Consider the following 17162-nt stretch of genomic DNA (forward strand, 5'->3'; position numbering starts at 1 on the left):
TGCACAGTTGGCACCAGCGCAGAGCTCCTGTCTTTGTCTTCCTCATGTGGTGTGCACTGACTGCCGTACTATAGATCTGTCCCGAGCTGATGATGCGGCCGCTCAGAATATCAATACGCGGCCGCATCATCAGTTCAAGACAGACCTGTACTGGCAGCGTGCATCACCTGGGGAAGAGACAGGAGCTCTGTACCAGCAGTGCTGCCGGTGGCATGGGACCGTGGATCAGGTATGTTTCCATGTGGTCTTGTCCCGCATTTGTATCTTGGGTCTGGAGGGAGTGGAGGAGGCAGCAAGTAGTCCAGGGCTGGGCAAAGGCTCGGGTGCAATGGCAGAGACTGCCTCTCCAGCATCTGTCTTGGCCCGACCCTGAGTAGAAGGGTAAACTGAATAAATATATTGAATGGATACTTTAGGCAGGCAGTCCCTTATATTACATAAAAAAGGTAAGATTGGACAAAAGGATTGGATCATTCGTGATCACCTTCAGGTTATGAATGAAAATATCCAGGGATAGTGATTGAAGAATAGATTTTGGAAGAGTTCCAGAAGAGAGTAGAAACATTTGGAAAGTCTTGAATATCGGAGTTGACTATTGAAGAGGAGTTATTTTCCAGAACTTAGATTACAATTAGCATAGTATCTTGGTTTCAGGGCAGCAAAATGAGTAAAAGGGTTATGCCAGGAACCTTTAATGCTGGGTATATACGGTTCAATTTTCTGTCACATTAACTGGTAATCTGACAGGAAGTTGTATTGTGTATACATGTCCACGGTTCAATTTGCACTTAACTTCATTAAATCTATCCTGTTTTCGATTAGGAGCAGATTAGACAGGTCGGAAATAGTCGTCCAATTTCCACCAATTGGTCGGGAAATTGCAGCATGTGTATTTAGCATTACAGTTTAGGGCAGTGATCTGCAAACTTGGCTCTCCAGCTGTTAAGGAACTACAAGTCCCACAATGTATTGCAGGAGTCTGACAGCCACAATCATGATTCATAAAGGCAAATGCATTGTGGGACTTGTAGTTCCTTAACAGCTGGAGAGCCAAGTTTGCAGATCACTGGTTTAGGGTAACGTGTGAATTGGATTCTTTGTGTCATTATTATTCTCTTACAGTGTACCAGAGATGAGAAATAATGAAAGATTTATACATACCTTGGGCTTCCTCCAGCCCCCTCTGCATGGATCGCTTCCACGCCGTTCTCCTCCACCTTCTCGGTCTCCCGTTAGCAGCCCCGTAAGTTTGGCAAGTCAGAGCCAGTCGGCGCATGTGCAGTGCGGCTGCGTGTGCCACCTCCGCGGCTGGGAACATTCTACACCTGCGCAGTAGTACTGCACAGGCGCAGCGGGGCACGTGCATGCAGCCGGGCATGCTCCCTGACTTGACAAACTTATGGAGCTGCCAACAGGAGAACGAGAAGGCGGAGGTGGACGGCGTGGGAGCGATCTGTGCAGAGGGCCAGAGGCGGCCTTAGAGCACACGGGGCCTAGGGCGAGTGTCATATCCAGGGCCTAGAGCCATAAGTGTAGGCCATATACTGTACCTTCAACTGCACATGCGGCGACCGCTTCTGGCTACAATAGCACTATTGAGGAGGCATGCAGCCAGGGCTGTGCACGTGCAGCAGCCCATGACATGCTCACTCAGCCCCTAGAGCAGGGCCGGACTTACCATAAGGCACTGCAGGCACATGCCTACAGGCGCATGATGATGGAAAGTTGGCTCACTCCCTTCCCCGAGTGCCTCCCTCTCTCCTTCCCTATGCAGAGTCTTGATGAGAATGTTTGCCTTTAATACTTTTAGCCATAAACCCTGCTCTCGCCATTCCATTGACCTCTTGCTAACTAATACTGAGGTTCCTCTAGCTACCTACTTGGGGGCGCTTCTAGCTACAAAATATTGAGAGTACATCTGCCTACCTAATTCTTAGGGGCACCTGTAGCTACCCATGATGGGCAAGGGTCAGGAGGTAAGGGAGAAGTGACAGCTGGGCTAGCCAGCACACTCGCAGTGCAGTTCGGCAGGGGTTTGTAAGTTCATGGAGGGTGAAGTCTAAGGTGCCAGGACATCTGTGCCTATAGGCTCCTGAGGTAAATTCGGGCCTGCCCTAGAGTTGATTATTGGTAAGAGGGAGGTGCCACAATAGTGGCATTAAACTATGGACACTACTCCTGAAAAACAGGCAGAATAGAATTTGATTAATTTTGAATACACTGCCCATCCCATGTGCGGGTCCCCCTTCAAGAGTGGGGCCTGGGGCGATTGCCCCACTTGCCCCTCCTGCAGAGGGTGCTGGAGAAAGCCCCAGGTATGTATAAATCTTTTATTATTTCTCATCTTTTCTCATCTCAGGGTCACTTGTTATTCATATGTAACTAGCTGCCACATGAAGTTTCTCATTTCCTGTCACTTTCCCATTTGATGAAGGCAGCAGCTAACTCTAAGCTATCATTTCTTGCATTGGTTTCATTGTTTCTTCAGTACATGCGTCAATACTGCGAGTGTGTTCCTAGTGACAAAGATTGAATATCGCACAGGAAAATGATAATTCTCCTCCGCATGAGTCAGAGCCATGCTGCTGCAGGTGAGTAACAGGCACCTCACTGCCTCTTGGCAAAAATCTCCGCTGCAGGCAGCAGGTGCGTCTCAGAGCTCCGTGTGTTTAATGAGGACCGTGACACAAGATTTTACTAGATCTACACTGCAAATTATGCAAGAATCTTCCCGGTGACAGTTCCTCCACGTGGCCCTTCCATTGCACAATAGCCTCTTTCCAACCACACGGTCCCATAAAGACGTTCAACAAGCAGGACACGTCTGCCTGGCTCCTGCACTGACGTCACCCTTCGGAGATTCCGAACGATGCCGAAACCCTCGCCCAAGCGTTCGGCAATCTCCGGCAACACTCGGGCGAGCCCGCTGCGTCATGTTCGGTACCTTCCCTCCCCCTGCAGGCCGTCCGTCTTTATGGTTCTCGATAGAAGGCGAACCGCGCATGCGCGTCTTCCATCTTGCTCGTTCAACCACCTACCAGAGCGTTGTCTCCTCCCCTCAGCGAGCAGCTTCCCCGGCTCCCAGCCGCTCTCCTCCAATGCCGTGCTAGATTAAGAAGGGGAGGGAGGCACAGGCGCCGTGTAACAGGGAGCCGGAGCCGAGAGACACAGCGAGAGAAAAGAAAGGCAGAGTCACGGGGGAGCCATACACAGAGAACAGCCCTCCATGAGCCACCGGCCTCTTCACTACAGCGCTAATCCGAGGCGGCTCCAGCCCTGAGCACCGGCTATCCAGCGGAACCCCGTCCGATACGGCTGCCGTGTCTGTGTGACCGGTGTGAGGAGGATGGGGCTGCCGCCGGGCCCCGAGCACCAGGACTGTTGATGGTTGTCAGTGATGGCCGCGATCACCGGCTGCACAAGCAGCAGCATCCCTCAGCCCGCCGCCGGACACCTGCCTGGTTGCCTGCGTCTGGATTCCGGGCATTACCTCCTCCCCACCCGCTGAGGATTGCTTGTGGAGACTGTCATCAAAGGGCCGCTGCTGATCGCTGTGTAATTAATAGGGGGAAAGGGAGGCGGCGTGCCAAGACTTGGAAGTGACACTGCGTCTCTCACATCCGTGTATTCTACACATCTCTCATGTGTGGCCACCACTGAGGACTGCGCACTGCCGAGCTGACGTCTCTACCCATATATATCTACAGCTGGCTTCTCTATACGGATCTCAGCGGGAGAGAGACCTGGTCCCCCTTCAGTGCAGGGAATCGCATCTTGCACGTTTGGAGGAGTGAAGGTGGGTGGGCTGATAGCTAGAGGAGGAGAATTAAAATGCACCAGCCGGATCCATCTGCAGATCTATCTGCTAGGAAGATGGCGCACCCGGCAGATGTTCCTAGAAGGGGCAGTGGTACCCCTGGCACCCCCTCTCCATTGACTTTACAAAGTGGTCCTGGTGTAGGAGGGCATGTCTTGTCTTCTGATGATTATCCGCCTTCTATGTTGGTGCAGCAGCAGCCGCCTCCACCACCAGCATCCTCATCTTCTCCTGGACCACAGCAGCATCCTCCCCAGACTCTTAACTTAATGCCACAGCCTCTTTTACAGTCTGGGGCACAGATTAAAAAGAAAAGTGGCTTTCAGATTACCAGCGTGACACCTGCTCAAATTTCAGCAAGTATGAGCTCCAACAACAGCATAGCAGAAGATACTGAAAGCTATGATGACTTAGATGAGTCCCATACAGAAGATCTTTCTTCCTCTGAAATATTGGATGTATCGTCTAGAGCTACAGATCTTGGTGGCCCAGAAAGAAGCTCTTCAGAAGAGACCCTGAATAATTTTCAGGAAGCGGAGACTCCAGGGGCTGTCTCTCCTAACCAACCTCCTCTTCATCAACATATACCAACAAATATACAGCAGACTGTTATTATCAATGGGAATGTTCACCATCCCCATCATCTTCAACATCATCACCACCATCATCACCATGGACTTCCTCCAGGTACGCACCATGGCTTACCCAGTGCATCTATGTCTGGCAGTTCCCAAAACACAGCAGCTGTGAAGTTAGCTACCCAAGGAAGTACAGACAGCATAGTTACAACAGGTTCTATCTCTTCTGCGCCAACTCAAGGGACTATACCACCTATGATACGTAAAGCAAGTGGTCCTGTAAGTACTGGTGTCAATCCTCCTTTAATGAGCAGTACTACACACACTGTTAATATTCAACATTTAAGTGGTGTTACTGGTCCTCTGCCCACTGGTGTAAATGTAAACTTGACCAATGTTACAAATGCTAGCAATGTAAATGCAGTCCCTGGATCCATTAATACAACTGTAACTTTTTCTGGAAATGGCAGCATTTCCTCATCTAACATGCCTAATGCTCCTAATCCAGCTGCGGGGCCAGCAGTTGGGCCAGCTGTAGGTCAGCAGCAGACAGCACCTTCAACTGCTGTGACATCTAGATTTAGAGTTGTAAAATTAGACTCTAGCTCAGAACCTTTTAAAAAAGGCAGATGGACTTGTATGGAGTTTTATGACAAAGAAAATGCAGCAGCTGCTTCAGAGGGAGCTGCAATCAACAAAGCAGTAGAGAGCGTTAAACAAAACCCACTTGAAGTGACATCTGAAAGGGAGAGCACCAGTGGGAGCTCAGTTAGTAGTAATATCAGCACTCTGAGTCATTACACAGAAAGTGTTGGAAGTGGAGAAATGGGGGCACCTGCAATGCAAGGGTTTCAATCACTTGGTCCTCAACAGATGGACTTCAACAACCCTCTTACTCAGAATATTCCAACAACAAATATACCACAGAGTGTTTCACAGCCTCAACTTGCACAGTTACAGATTCATTCACAAGATGCCACTTACTCTCCACAGAAACAAGTTGGACAGGCTGCTCCAGCTTCTATAAATGCTGCTGTTGGAGTCCAGCCCACTGTTGTTGGTGTTCAGCCTGCTACTGTTAACATTCTTGGTGTACCATCCTCTTTGGGACATCAGCAGCCAGGAGTTTCCACTATGATCCCACAACAGTTGCCATATCCTCAACAGGCACAGTCCATACAGACTCTGCCAACTGTTCCTCAACAACAGTTACAGTATACACATCAACAGACTGCGCCTACTCAGATGACCTCTGGGCATGTAATGGCACCAAATCAAACTGTCCCAGGGAATTTGCCAGAATACATACAGCATCCACAAATGCTTCAAACAGCAGTTGCCCCTGTACAGTCCAGTGCAGCTGGAGTTGGTGGCACTGCAGCTGTCCCTGGTCAAGCACAAGTTTTACAGACACAAATGCTATCTGCATCAGTACAGCCTCCACCAACTTGTGTTGCTCCTTCACAGCCTGTGGTACATGCTCAGACTACTATGCCTGTAGCAAGCAGTCAAGTTGTAGGTGTTGGTCAGCAAGGAAGTTTGCCTGCTCCTGTACATCAGACGTCTGCCAGTCAGTCGCCATCTATTATGCAGCAAAATGTTCCAGCTCCTTCACAAGTACTGCTCCCTACACAGGGCATGCAAGTGGGTGCATTAGCTCATCAGCAACCAGTGATGATTGCTCCTCAGAATCCTTTACTCCCCACCAAACCCCCTACACAACTTATTGAACCTGCAGTTCAAGGAATGACCACTCAACATGTTCCTGCTGTGAGCCCTATACCAGTAGCTACCGGTGTTTCTGCTGTTCAACAACTAAGTACAAGCGTTCCCCCTGGAATATCTGCTGCAACTGCAACATTGGGTCCTCCACCAACTGTTACACAGCTTTCAACAGCACAAAATGGGAGTTTACTCCAAAGTGGAAGCCAGGCTCAAGTAATGGGAAGTTTGAACATTGCTCAAAATATGCTTCAGATGCCTGCTAGTCAGTTCTTGGGCCCAGCCCTTATTCAGACAGTTGCAAGTCACATTGAAGATGCTCGACGTTTGATGGAGCACTCAGCAGTTGGCTTACCCCATATTGGTGAAGGCGCTTCATTGGATAGTAACCTGCAGGGTACTGGATCCCTTCTTCCTTTGAAGTCTCTGCCCCTAACAACACCTTTAGTTGATGGTGAAGATGAAAGGTAAGGGCAGATTGCATTGCCATCCATGTTGCTATGTGTATGTTGGGATTTCCTTCTTTACACTAAATAATACTGTAGGCCTACCATGAATTGCAACTTTCAGTGTATTTTTTTCTATAGCAAATGCACTAGTTTGCTGACTGCATAATGTAGGCTATTGTCCTTGAATTGTAACTGGCATCCTGTATTATTCACTTGCTGGAATCAGAATGTCATGATTTCCCTTTTGTGTTGTATGTATTTTCCTGTGCTCCCACCCAACCTTAGCATAAAAATACAATCCCAGCCCATCTGTGTTTTTGAAGGCCTTTTCCATCTAAAGGTAACTAATACAATTTATAATCTGAACCAACTTTCTGGATTCTCTGATTATGTATACAGTGATGCATTTCATACCTAATTTTTAACGCAGAGGATGCAGCTTGTGTTTTTAGTTCATGGAAATAAGAAGAATGTGTATCCACATGGTCTATCCTTTGTAATCAGCCAGCATAATATGTGCTCAGAGCTAGTCTCTAGTTTATGAGCTTGCACAAGAGGTTTGTCATCATGTTCCCAGGCCTCTTTCCCATGAGCCAAGCAAGACTATTTCTAAATGATGTCATATTTACCTTCGTGGTAGCTTGAAGAGGTGAAAAGTTCAGTTTATTTTAACTTCTGTAATAATTAAACATTTTATAGCTAGACAGGAGGATCGCTTTCATGTTTAATATGTTGTAACCCTTCCAGACTCCATCCAAATTAAAAAGACAATTTGGCTGGAGTTACATCTTTAATAGGATTTCTGTCATACTCTCCTCCCACTGTTCACTCATCAGTGGTTTCTAACTACACCTAAGGCCTGGTACCAACTACAAAGCACTATAGCGATTTGTGGTAGTGCTTTGTAGGCAATTTTGGAAGCAATTTCCTTGCTCTTATACAAAACATTAGAATGGAAGCTCTCCCAAAAATGCTGCATATCCTGTGATTTGCGCTTTCTCTAATCGCAATCTCTTCAGTGGGACCTGCTCCATCCACTTACATTGGCAAAGTGTTTTGGGAAATCGCTAGCGATTGAAAAATGCTCTAGGTGGTCCCAGCCCCAATGGTTATTTGTTGTGATCTGTAAGGTGTAGGGTACAACCATCCCAGCACACAAATATTTCCATTGGACTGAAGGGTTAAACGCTGCTGCTCCTGCCATGCCTTTCTGTGGTTGCCTATCAATGTCGGTCACTAGTCTACTTTAGGGGGACCCAACAAGAAACCTCATTGGGAATGCCACTACCATGATTGGGTGGACAGCACCCACTCAAACTGCTAGATTTTAAGATAGGTTGTAGTAAACTACACTTGCACCATTTGGCCAATTACAATGCTTTGTGCTGTAGAGGGTGCTGTAATTGAACTGTTCCTTATGAGTTTTCCTGCTGTATCCTCTAAGGGCCTATTCACACAGGGGATCGCAAAATGCTAGCGATTAGTGCTAGTGTTGTGCCATGGGGTGTTTTTTTTTTTCTTTTTAGCAATCACAATTGGCGCTTTTTTACATTGCAGTCGCAATTGTTCAAAAATCGCACTGCTATATAGTTAACATTACACTAGCATTTGCGGGTGCCGCGTTTAGTGGTAAATGGCCGCAAATCGCCCCAGTGTGAATGGGCCCTAAAATATAGTAGTGCTGAATTATGTAATTCTAATTTGCCACCCACTTTTCATGAAGACTAGAGATTGTCAATGAGATGCAAATAGTTCCAAGTTGATGCTGGATTATGGACATTTTCTATGCAGCTTGAAAATGGACCAATCCATACCTGCTAAGATGGAATTCAATTGGTCCATTTTCAAGCTGTATAGATTTGCTTTTGACATAACACTGAATCTATTTGCATCTCATTGACAATCCCTATTAAAGACAAGGGAAGCACTAGCTTATGCAGGGATGTTTACTTGCTTATTTTGGTTCATGACCAGGGATGGTCAATAAAATGCAGAAATTTCACTTTTCATTCAAACTTATCACTAAATCATATCCAGCTTGAAAAACTTTGTCCAATTTTCAGCTACATATGGTTTACATGAAATTTAATTGCAAGTTGAAATTTTATTTGTATCCTTTTGATCAGTTCTGTTGATGGCCTACCTGTGACGTACAGATTTGTTGCCTTTTCCCTCCCATACCTAGCAGAAGGAAGAAATGCTTCCTATATGGAAGGTGGTGGTGCCTGGCTACTTAAACCGATTAGGAACCCAAGGCTATGAACCCAACACACGGTGAGAGGGATATGAAGGCTGCCATGTTTATTTCCTTTTAGACAATGCCAGTTGCCTGGCAGTCATCCTGATCCTGTGTCTCTAATACATTTAGCCATAGACCCTGGACAAGCATGCAGCAGATCAGGTACTCTGACTGGATTGGCTATATGCTTGTCCCAGGGTTTTGTTTTGATTCACACTTCTTAGATCAACAGGGTTGCCAGGCAACTGGCATTGTTTGCAAGGAAATGAATATGGTAGCCTCCATATCCTTCTCGCCTTGGGTTTTTTTTTTTTTTTTTAATTTTGCACTTCATTATCATTGTTACTGGCTCACAGTGGTCAGGCGGTCTTTAGACAAAAGGGATCTGTACTGATTGCCTGAATGTTGTGCTGATTCTGTCTCTTACATTTTCTCAGTCTCTGACCCAAAACATAAAGGCAGGTCAGTTGTTGTGACCTCACTGGCTGCATTCTTGTTGCATATGTGTGACATGACTACTGAAGACAGAAGATCAGCCAGACAGGCAGCTGACATTTTTAGAAATAGAATAAAGTTAGCAATAACCATAGCACTCATTTCAGAGCAGAGATCCAAGGCAGCCTTAAAGTGCACCTATACTGAGACGGATATGGATGTTTCCTATACCAGTTGCTTGTCAGTCCTGCTGATCTCTTTGGCTGCAGTAGTGGCTGAATCACACACTTGAAACAAGCCTGCAGCTAATTGAGTCTGAGTGCAGTCAGAGTACCTGATCTGCATGCTTTTTGAGAGGCTGTGGCTAAAAGTATTAGAGACTTAGGGTGCATACACACATCAGACTATAGTCTTTGGAAAATGAAAGATCACAGACCAATCTTGCCACCCTTCATGTAGTATGAGAGCATTTCTACACAGTCTATTCTATGGAGCTGAACTCCCCATCAGAAAAAAATCTTTGCAAGATGCTGCACACAAACATGCTATACAGACACAAAAGATCAGTACCGGTATCTGCAAAAGATCAGTTCCTGCCAAAGATACGTTCCTGCAAATTGCATTCATAGTCTATGAGATCTGCAGATCATCATACACACCTTGTTTAACTGACATTCATCTGCAGATCAGATCCACCAGGATGGATTTTCAGATATGCAGATGAATGTCTGTTAAACAAGGTGTGTATATGAGGATCTGCAGATATAGACTATGAATGCAATTTGCCGGAACGGATCTTTGGCAGGAACAGATCTTTTGCAGATACTGATCTTTTGTGTCTGTACACTACAGCATCTGTGTGTACAGCATCTTTGTGTGCTGCATCTTGCAAAGATTTTTTTCTGATGGGGAGTTCAGCTCCATAGAAAAGACTTAAAGGGACACTTAAGTCAAACAAAAAAAGAGTTTTACTCGCTTAGGGCTTCCAATAGCGTCCTGCAGCTGTCCGGTGCCCTCGCCGTCTCCCTCCGATCCACCTGGCCCCGCCGGCAGCCACTTCCTGTTTCGGTGACAGGAGCTGACAGGCTGGGGACGCGAGTGATTCTTCGCGTTCCCAGACACATTAGCACCCTCTATGCAGCTATATGGTATATGATATATGCTATAGCAGCATAGATGGCGCTATTGTGGCCAGGAATGCGAAGAATCACTCGCGTCCCCAGCCTGTCAGCTCCTGTCACCGAAACAGGAAGTGGCTGCCGGCGGGGCCAGGAGGATCAGAGGGAGACGGCGACGGCATCGGACAGCTGCAGGGGGCTATTGGAAGCCCCAGGTGAGTAAAACTCTTTTTTGTTTGACTTAATTGTCCCTTTAAGGTATGGCTCTCATACTACATGAAGGGTGGTAAGATTGGTCTGTGATCTTTCATTTTCCAAAGACTATAGTCTGATGTGTGTATGCACCTTTAGGATCAGCAGGAGAGTCAGGCAACTGGTATTATTTTAAAATGAAAAATCCATATCCTTCTCCGTTTAGCTTCACTTTAACTAACATTTTCTGGCACCAAAGGTGTGCCTGAGTTAAAAGGTGTTAATTTTGGCTTCTTACATAGGATGCTGAACAGTGCGCTTGTTGGCCAGTTCAGCACCCTGTCTGCCGCCCATGAGCGTCATTTGGGGGCAATTAAAATACAGCCAAATGGCAGCTGTTGTAAAACCATGCGTGTCAGAGCTAGATACTTGGTGGTGTTACTACGCGCCAGAGAACTGGGGGGGAGGGGGGGGGCTGTGCAGCGCCGCTACTGAGCGCTGACAAGCACCCAACCCCGGTGCAAGAGAGCAGCTGAAAGTCTGGAAAATGTCTGACACTCTGCTCATTGCTGGCCCCATCCATCCTCGCTGCGCTCGCTGTCTCCTGTGCTGATGCATCGCACTTTGCTCCTTTGTAGAGGAGCCACTGCATGAGCAGGTCTGGCATGGCGTTCCCCCTATGTGGATCAAAGTGACACAGTGTCCCCCACTTTAATCCCCTCCCATGAGCAATGAGTGCCATGTAGTATTACGCTGGTGCATGTGGAAAGGGGCGGAGCTACATCATGCAAGCTTGTGCTTGCCCCTGTAACTCACCGCTGGGAACTTCCACAGCCCCTAGAGCTATAGTTCTGAACCATTTTTAGGATCACCCACACCTCCCCAGCATCCTGGAAATAATAGGTGCTAAGGAGGACGTGGATGATCCAGAAAAAGAGTTGGAAAGTTAAAGGACAACTGAAGTGAGAGGTGTATATGAAGGCTGCCATATTTATTTCCTTTTAAGTGATACCAGTTGCCTGGCAGTCCTGCTGATCCTCTGCCTCTAATACTTTTAGCCATAGCCCCTGAACAAGCATGCAGCAGATCAAGTGTTTCTGACATTGTCAGATCTGACGATTAGCTGCATGCTTGTTTCTGGTGTGACTCAGACACTCACTACAGCAGCCAAATAGATCAGCAGGGCTGCTAGGCAACTTGTATTGTTTAAAAGCAAATAAATATGGCAGCCTCTGTATTCCTCTCACTTCAGTTGTCCTTTAATTTTCATGAAATTGTTGCTAGCAAGGGTCTTTTTATACATTTTTGAGAATAAGTTTCAAACACAAAATCATGTCTCTCTGCCAGGCCACTATTTCTTACTCTTTAGCTTTTTGTTGCTATGCATTGCAATATGGCTGTTGCACCACATCACAACACTGTGAATGTAGCCTAAATGTGGTCATACATCTGGCAACTTAGCGGCCGATTGACCATCCAATTTGATTATTATAATCGAATGAAAATCTGTGCCACAAAGTGCATGCCCGACCGACAGACCAATTTCGGGACGGTAATTGGTCGCATGGTCAATGGCGCGTGCCGCAAGATGTCGGGCCGTAGTTGGCTGGTCAGGGATACAGCGGTGATTTCCGGAACGAGCGACGAGACACGACGAAACCCCCGCCACAATGTATAAATTTGCCCAGTGTGTGCATTTCTACGTTACCTGTCCTGTAGCAGCCTCCGCTCGTTGTCCGTATCCTCGGGGCGGCTCTCCGTACACGCCACTGGTGCATAGTGTTTACGTTATGCACCAGTGGCGTGTATGGATAGCCGCCCGGAGAATTATGGACACCGCACGGAGGCTGCTACAGGACAGGTAGCGTATAAATGCACACACCGGGCACATTTATACATTGGGGCAGCGGCGGTGCGGACTGATTCCATGAAGATTTTTATGCTGGAATCGACCTGAAGTGTATTGGCAGAATCGACAAAAAACAAATGTTATCTCTAATCAGATTCGATTAGAGATAAATTTCTTTGTCGAATCTGCCCATAATTGTCAGGTCTATGGGCACCTTTATAATTTCAAATTTTATGTAAATTGTATGCAGCTTGGTCCAATCAAATGCACTTTCTGCTGATTTTGATGGCTCAGTTTGACACTGCATATTGTTTGCATTAAAACTGTGTATGCAGGCCAGAATTGATACTATCGCTGGTTGCTCAGTTTTTTATCTATTCCCTGTAGTATGGGATCCTGCAGATTGTATAGGTAAGCTCTCATACCAGATGGAAGTGGTAAAATTGACCAATCAAGTTTTGATGTGTGTACTCACTATTGGATTTCTATTTATTTGGCTATTCCGTTACCTTCAAGAAATATTTTGCTAAGTCACAAGTAGAAGTGTTTATTAGTTGTGCTTGTCTTAGCTGTGAGGGACTTGAGGACATAGTTTTTCAACCATAATAGCTATCAGGCAGGGGTCACACTTGAGCCCGCAGAAAAAACGGCAGCTTTTTTTTTAAATTTTTTTTATTTTTTTTAATTTTTATTTTGCAGATGAATCTGCTTTCTTGCTCAGCAGCCAGCTGTGAACAGCTGACTGTCAGCAATAGGGAATCGCATGCATTGTGCGATAAAAAGCAGCAGTGTCTCCAGTGCCCCACCATGGCTAAGTTTCGCTTTTGGCCTGTTACCAGCTACTGCGTCCTCGTTCGAGCTCCATGCTGGGAGCATCCTGCGCAGGCGCAATATGAGAAAATCTCTACTGTGCCTGCACAGGGCGCTCCCAGTGATGGGAGCGCAGACGAGGGCAGGCTCAGTCGACAAAAGCGAAATTGAGCTGTGTGTGGGGGGTACCGGAGGATTGTTGACTATCAGCGTGCGGGCACAGGGCAACTGCAGGGGGTGGGGTGGGGGGGCGGTGCCCCCGGTAAGTACATCTGCTTTTTTTTGTTTTGTTTACTTAAGTATCTTTTTATCATGGGTATGTCCTGACAAGTTTTCTTCATTCGGTTATATTTGATGTGTTGATTGTATTTTTTTTTTTTTTTCCCTGCAATGTTTGTAATTGTTGTTTTTGGGTGTGCAAACCTCTTTTAATAGTGTTTGTCTACTGTCCTTAATGCCTGTATTGACACTTGAACAATAGATCTGTGTGTAAGGTTTATGGTTCAGTGAAAAAGATGTCCCTAAATATTAGTGCTGTTCCAATATACTGGTATGTAGTATCGTTTTTTTCAGCAACAGGTGTCACTTTTTTAGTTGAAATGTCAATGCTTAGAATGTTTTTGTTTAAAAACGCCAAGTTTTTTTTTAGTTGTGTTGAAAAATAGATGACTGTGTTGCTGTTCATTTGATAACTCATGATGAGTTCTGCTTGAAAGCAGCATTGTACTTTTTAGAACTGAAATCGAATTTGTAGCTTCTTTACGGGGCGAACGCTGGGTTGAATATTGCAGAATTCAAGTTCTTTATAACTGCATTGTGTGTTTGTTTTTGTTTTTTTTCTTTCCTTTTTTTTTTTTTTTTTTTCAGTGCAGAAATTCCTGGTCAAACTATGGGCCCAAGTTTGCTCCACACACAGCACCTTATTTTACGTCAGTTGTATATGACTATATGAACAATATTTACCAGCCTGTGGAATGAGGCTGCTCTGCAGTGGTACAGTACAGTAGTGCCCTTCAGTGAGCTACAGTAAGACTATAAACTACAGAACACATCTAAAGAGCCAGGCACTCAAAGCTCTTTAAGGCCTCTTGCACACTACATGCGATTCCAAATTTTTTATTTTATTTTTGAAACTTCCGATTTTTGGATTCAGATTAAAAATTTTAGCAGCATGCAGTAAGTTTTTTTTTTTTCTTTTTTTTTTTAAATCAGAATCCAAAAACAGATCAGAATAAAAATCGGAATCGCATGTAGTGTGCAAGAGGCCTAAAGTAGAGCTCCCCAACCCTGTCCTCAAGGCCCCCCAAAGGTACATGTTTTGCAGGAAACTACAAACATTCACAGGTGGGGTAATTAGTGTCTCGGCAGAGCTGATTACCTACCTGTGTGGATTTCCACAAAACATGCACTGTTGGTGGTCTTTGAGGACAGGTTTGTGGAACACTGCTTTAATGGACAACTGAAGTGAGGGGTATGGTGGCTGCCATATTTAATTCCTTTTAAACAATACTAGTTACCTGGCAGTCCTTCTGATCTATTTGGCTGCACTAGTGTCTGAGTCATACACCTTTAACAAGCATGCAGCTTATCTTGTCAGATCTGACAATAATGTCAAAAACACCTAATCTGCTGCATGCTTGTTCAGGGTCTGTGGCTAAAAGTATTAGAGGAAAAGGATCATCAGGATGCCAAGCAACTGGTATTGCTTAACAGGAAATAATTATTGCAGCCTGCATATACCTCTTGCTTTAGTTGTCCTTTAACCTCCTTGCCGGTTATCCCAAGCTCAGCTCGGGGTAACCTGCGCTGGAGGATTTCTCAGGCCCGCTGGGCCGATTTGCAGATTTTTTTTTTATTGCACGCAGCTAGCACTTTGCTAGCTGTGTGCATACTACAATCGCTGCCGCTTGCCGCCGATTCGCCGCTACCTGCCGCCCCCCTCCCCTCCAGACCCCTTGCGCAGCCTGGCCAATCAGTGCCAGGCAGCGCTGAGGGGTAGATCGGGATTCCCTCTGATGTCCCGACGTCCATGAAGTCGGTGACTTCATCCCACCCCGTCGCCATGGCGACCGGGGAAGCCCAGCAGGAAATCCCGTTCTGAACGAGATTTCCTGCTTACTCCGGCGATCGGAGTGGCTGCGGGGGTGCCGCTGCTCAGCGGCTATCATGTAGCTAGCCCTGGGCTCGCTACATGATTTAAAAAAAAAAGTGCTGTGCTGCCCCCTTGGCGCGGGAATTGGACCAGCAAGGGGGTTAAAGTGGACCTTAACTCTCCCAGGGCAGAAGAAAAGCAGAGTGAAATGCACCCTGTATGTATTTAGAGAGGTTAGCCTGTCTAATTCCCCCTCATCTGTGACTAATCACAAGTTGTAATTTGACCTCTCAGCTGTGTCAGCTGGCTGACATGGCAGAGAGCTAATTGGTAAACACAGAATGTTAAAGGGAACCAGAGAGGATCAAATATACATACCTGGGGCTTCCTCCAGCCCCATACGCACGGATCGCTCCTACGCCGCCGTCCTCCGCTGCCTGGAACCGCCGATACCGGGTCCTGTCATTACCGCCAGTCGACCGACGGACGCGTCCAATTCTCCGCATCACAGTGGGCTCCCTCCATACAGGTACGCGTGCGGCTGCCTACTGCGCAGCTGCATGCGTACGGGTATGGAGGGGAGCCCCTGTGATGCGGACAATTGGCCACGTCCGCCGGAAGTGACGGGCCCGGTACCGGCGGATCCAGGAAGCGAAGGATGGCGGCGTGGGAGCGATCCAGGCTTATGGGGCTGGAAGAAGCCCCAGGTCGGAGCAGTGCTTTTCAGCGCTGCTAGATTTGGGCGCAGCCGGCGCCTCCATAGACTTCAATAGGAATCATTCCTATTGAAGTGCTCAGTGAGTAACGTCGGCTCCGTCAGAAGACAGCCGAAGTTGCTTAAAAACATAATAATTCGGCCTCCAGCAATCGCTGGAAGCCGAATTATTTCATTCCCCTACTATCCATGGCGGCCTGGAGGGGGAATAGTAATTAAATCGGCCCGGACTTGTGCAGAAGCAGGATCAGCTATATAACGCTGTATCCTGCGCCCAAGTCTACCGGCGCCGATTTCAAATGTACGCGCCCCAGGTATGTATAAACTTTTTCTATTTTAAAAAATCGTTCCCCTCTGGATCCCTTTAACAATATGTCTGCTTCCATGAAAACAGGAATTAGACAAACTGCAGATTTATTGCAGGATTTGTATCGACTGTAACAAAGAAATATATATATATATATATATATATATATATATATATATATATATATATATATATATATATATATATATATATATATATATATATATATATATATATATATATATATATATATATATATATATATATATATATTTTATTATTTTAAAGGTTATGCTGCTACGTATGTTTTAGAGCAGAGAGTATGTTCCGGGGATGCTGTCACGAGTAGATTCGAGTGGCCTAAGCACTCGAACTCGTGATTCAAATGAGCAATAATTAATGCAGGTGAGGAGCGGGACATAAGGGGTTATTTACCCATAAGGCTGCGTGCTCCCTGCGCTCCAAATAGGATCCATACGTGTCCTATTCATCGCATTACAAGCCTCGCTGCAGGCACTTCTTCCGGCTTGAAGAAGGAAGTGCCCGCAGTGCCTGCAGCGAGGCTTGTAACGCAAAGAATAGGACGCGTGTGGATCCTATTTGGAGCGCAGGGAACACGCAGCCTTATGGGTAAATAACCCCTTATGTCCCGCTCCACACCTGCATTAATTATTGCTCATTTGAATCACGAGTTCGAGTGCTTAGGCCACTCGAATCTACTCGTGACAGCATCCCTGGTATGTTCTGAGTTCAGGTCCGCTTTAAAGTACAACTGACCTGAGTGGGATATGGAGGCTTGCCATAAAGTTGCCTGGCTATCCTGCTGATCATCTGCCTAC

General features: G+C 46.3%; 1 protein-coding gene across 1 annotated transcript in view; it reads left to right on the plus strand.

Moving 5' to 3' along the window:
- The first annotated feature begins 3013 nt into the window (after positions 1-3013).
- The window catches only part of TSC22D1 (TSC22 domain family member 1), a 133868-nt gene continuing 119719 nt past the window's right edge, over positions 3014-17162 (plus strand). Inside the window, exon 1 of the mRNA XM_068267765.1 lies at positions 3014-6584. Within this exon, the coding sequence (XP_068123866.1) occupies positions 3832-6584 (2753 nt within the window). The 5' untranslated portion in view covers positions 3014-3831. The remainder of the gene's footprint in view (positions 6585-17162) is intronic.

This window comes from Hyperolius riggenbachi, chromosome 2 (assembly GCF_040937935.1).
Source record: "Hyperolius riggenbachi isolate aHypRig1 chromosome 2, aHypRig1.pri, whole genome shotgun sequence".
NCBI classification, from domain to species: domain Eukaryota; kingdom Metazoa; phylum Chordata; class Amphibia; order Anura; family Hyperoliidae; genus Hyperolius; species Hyperolius riggenbachi.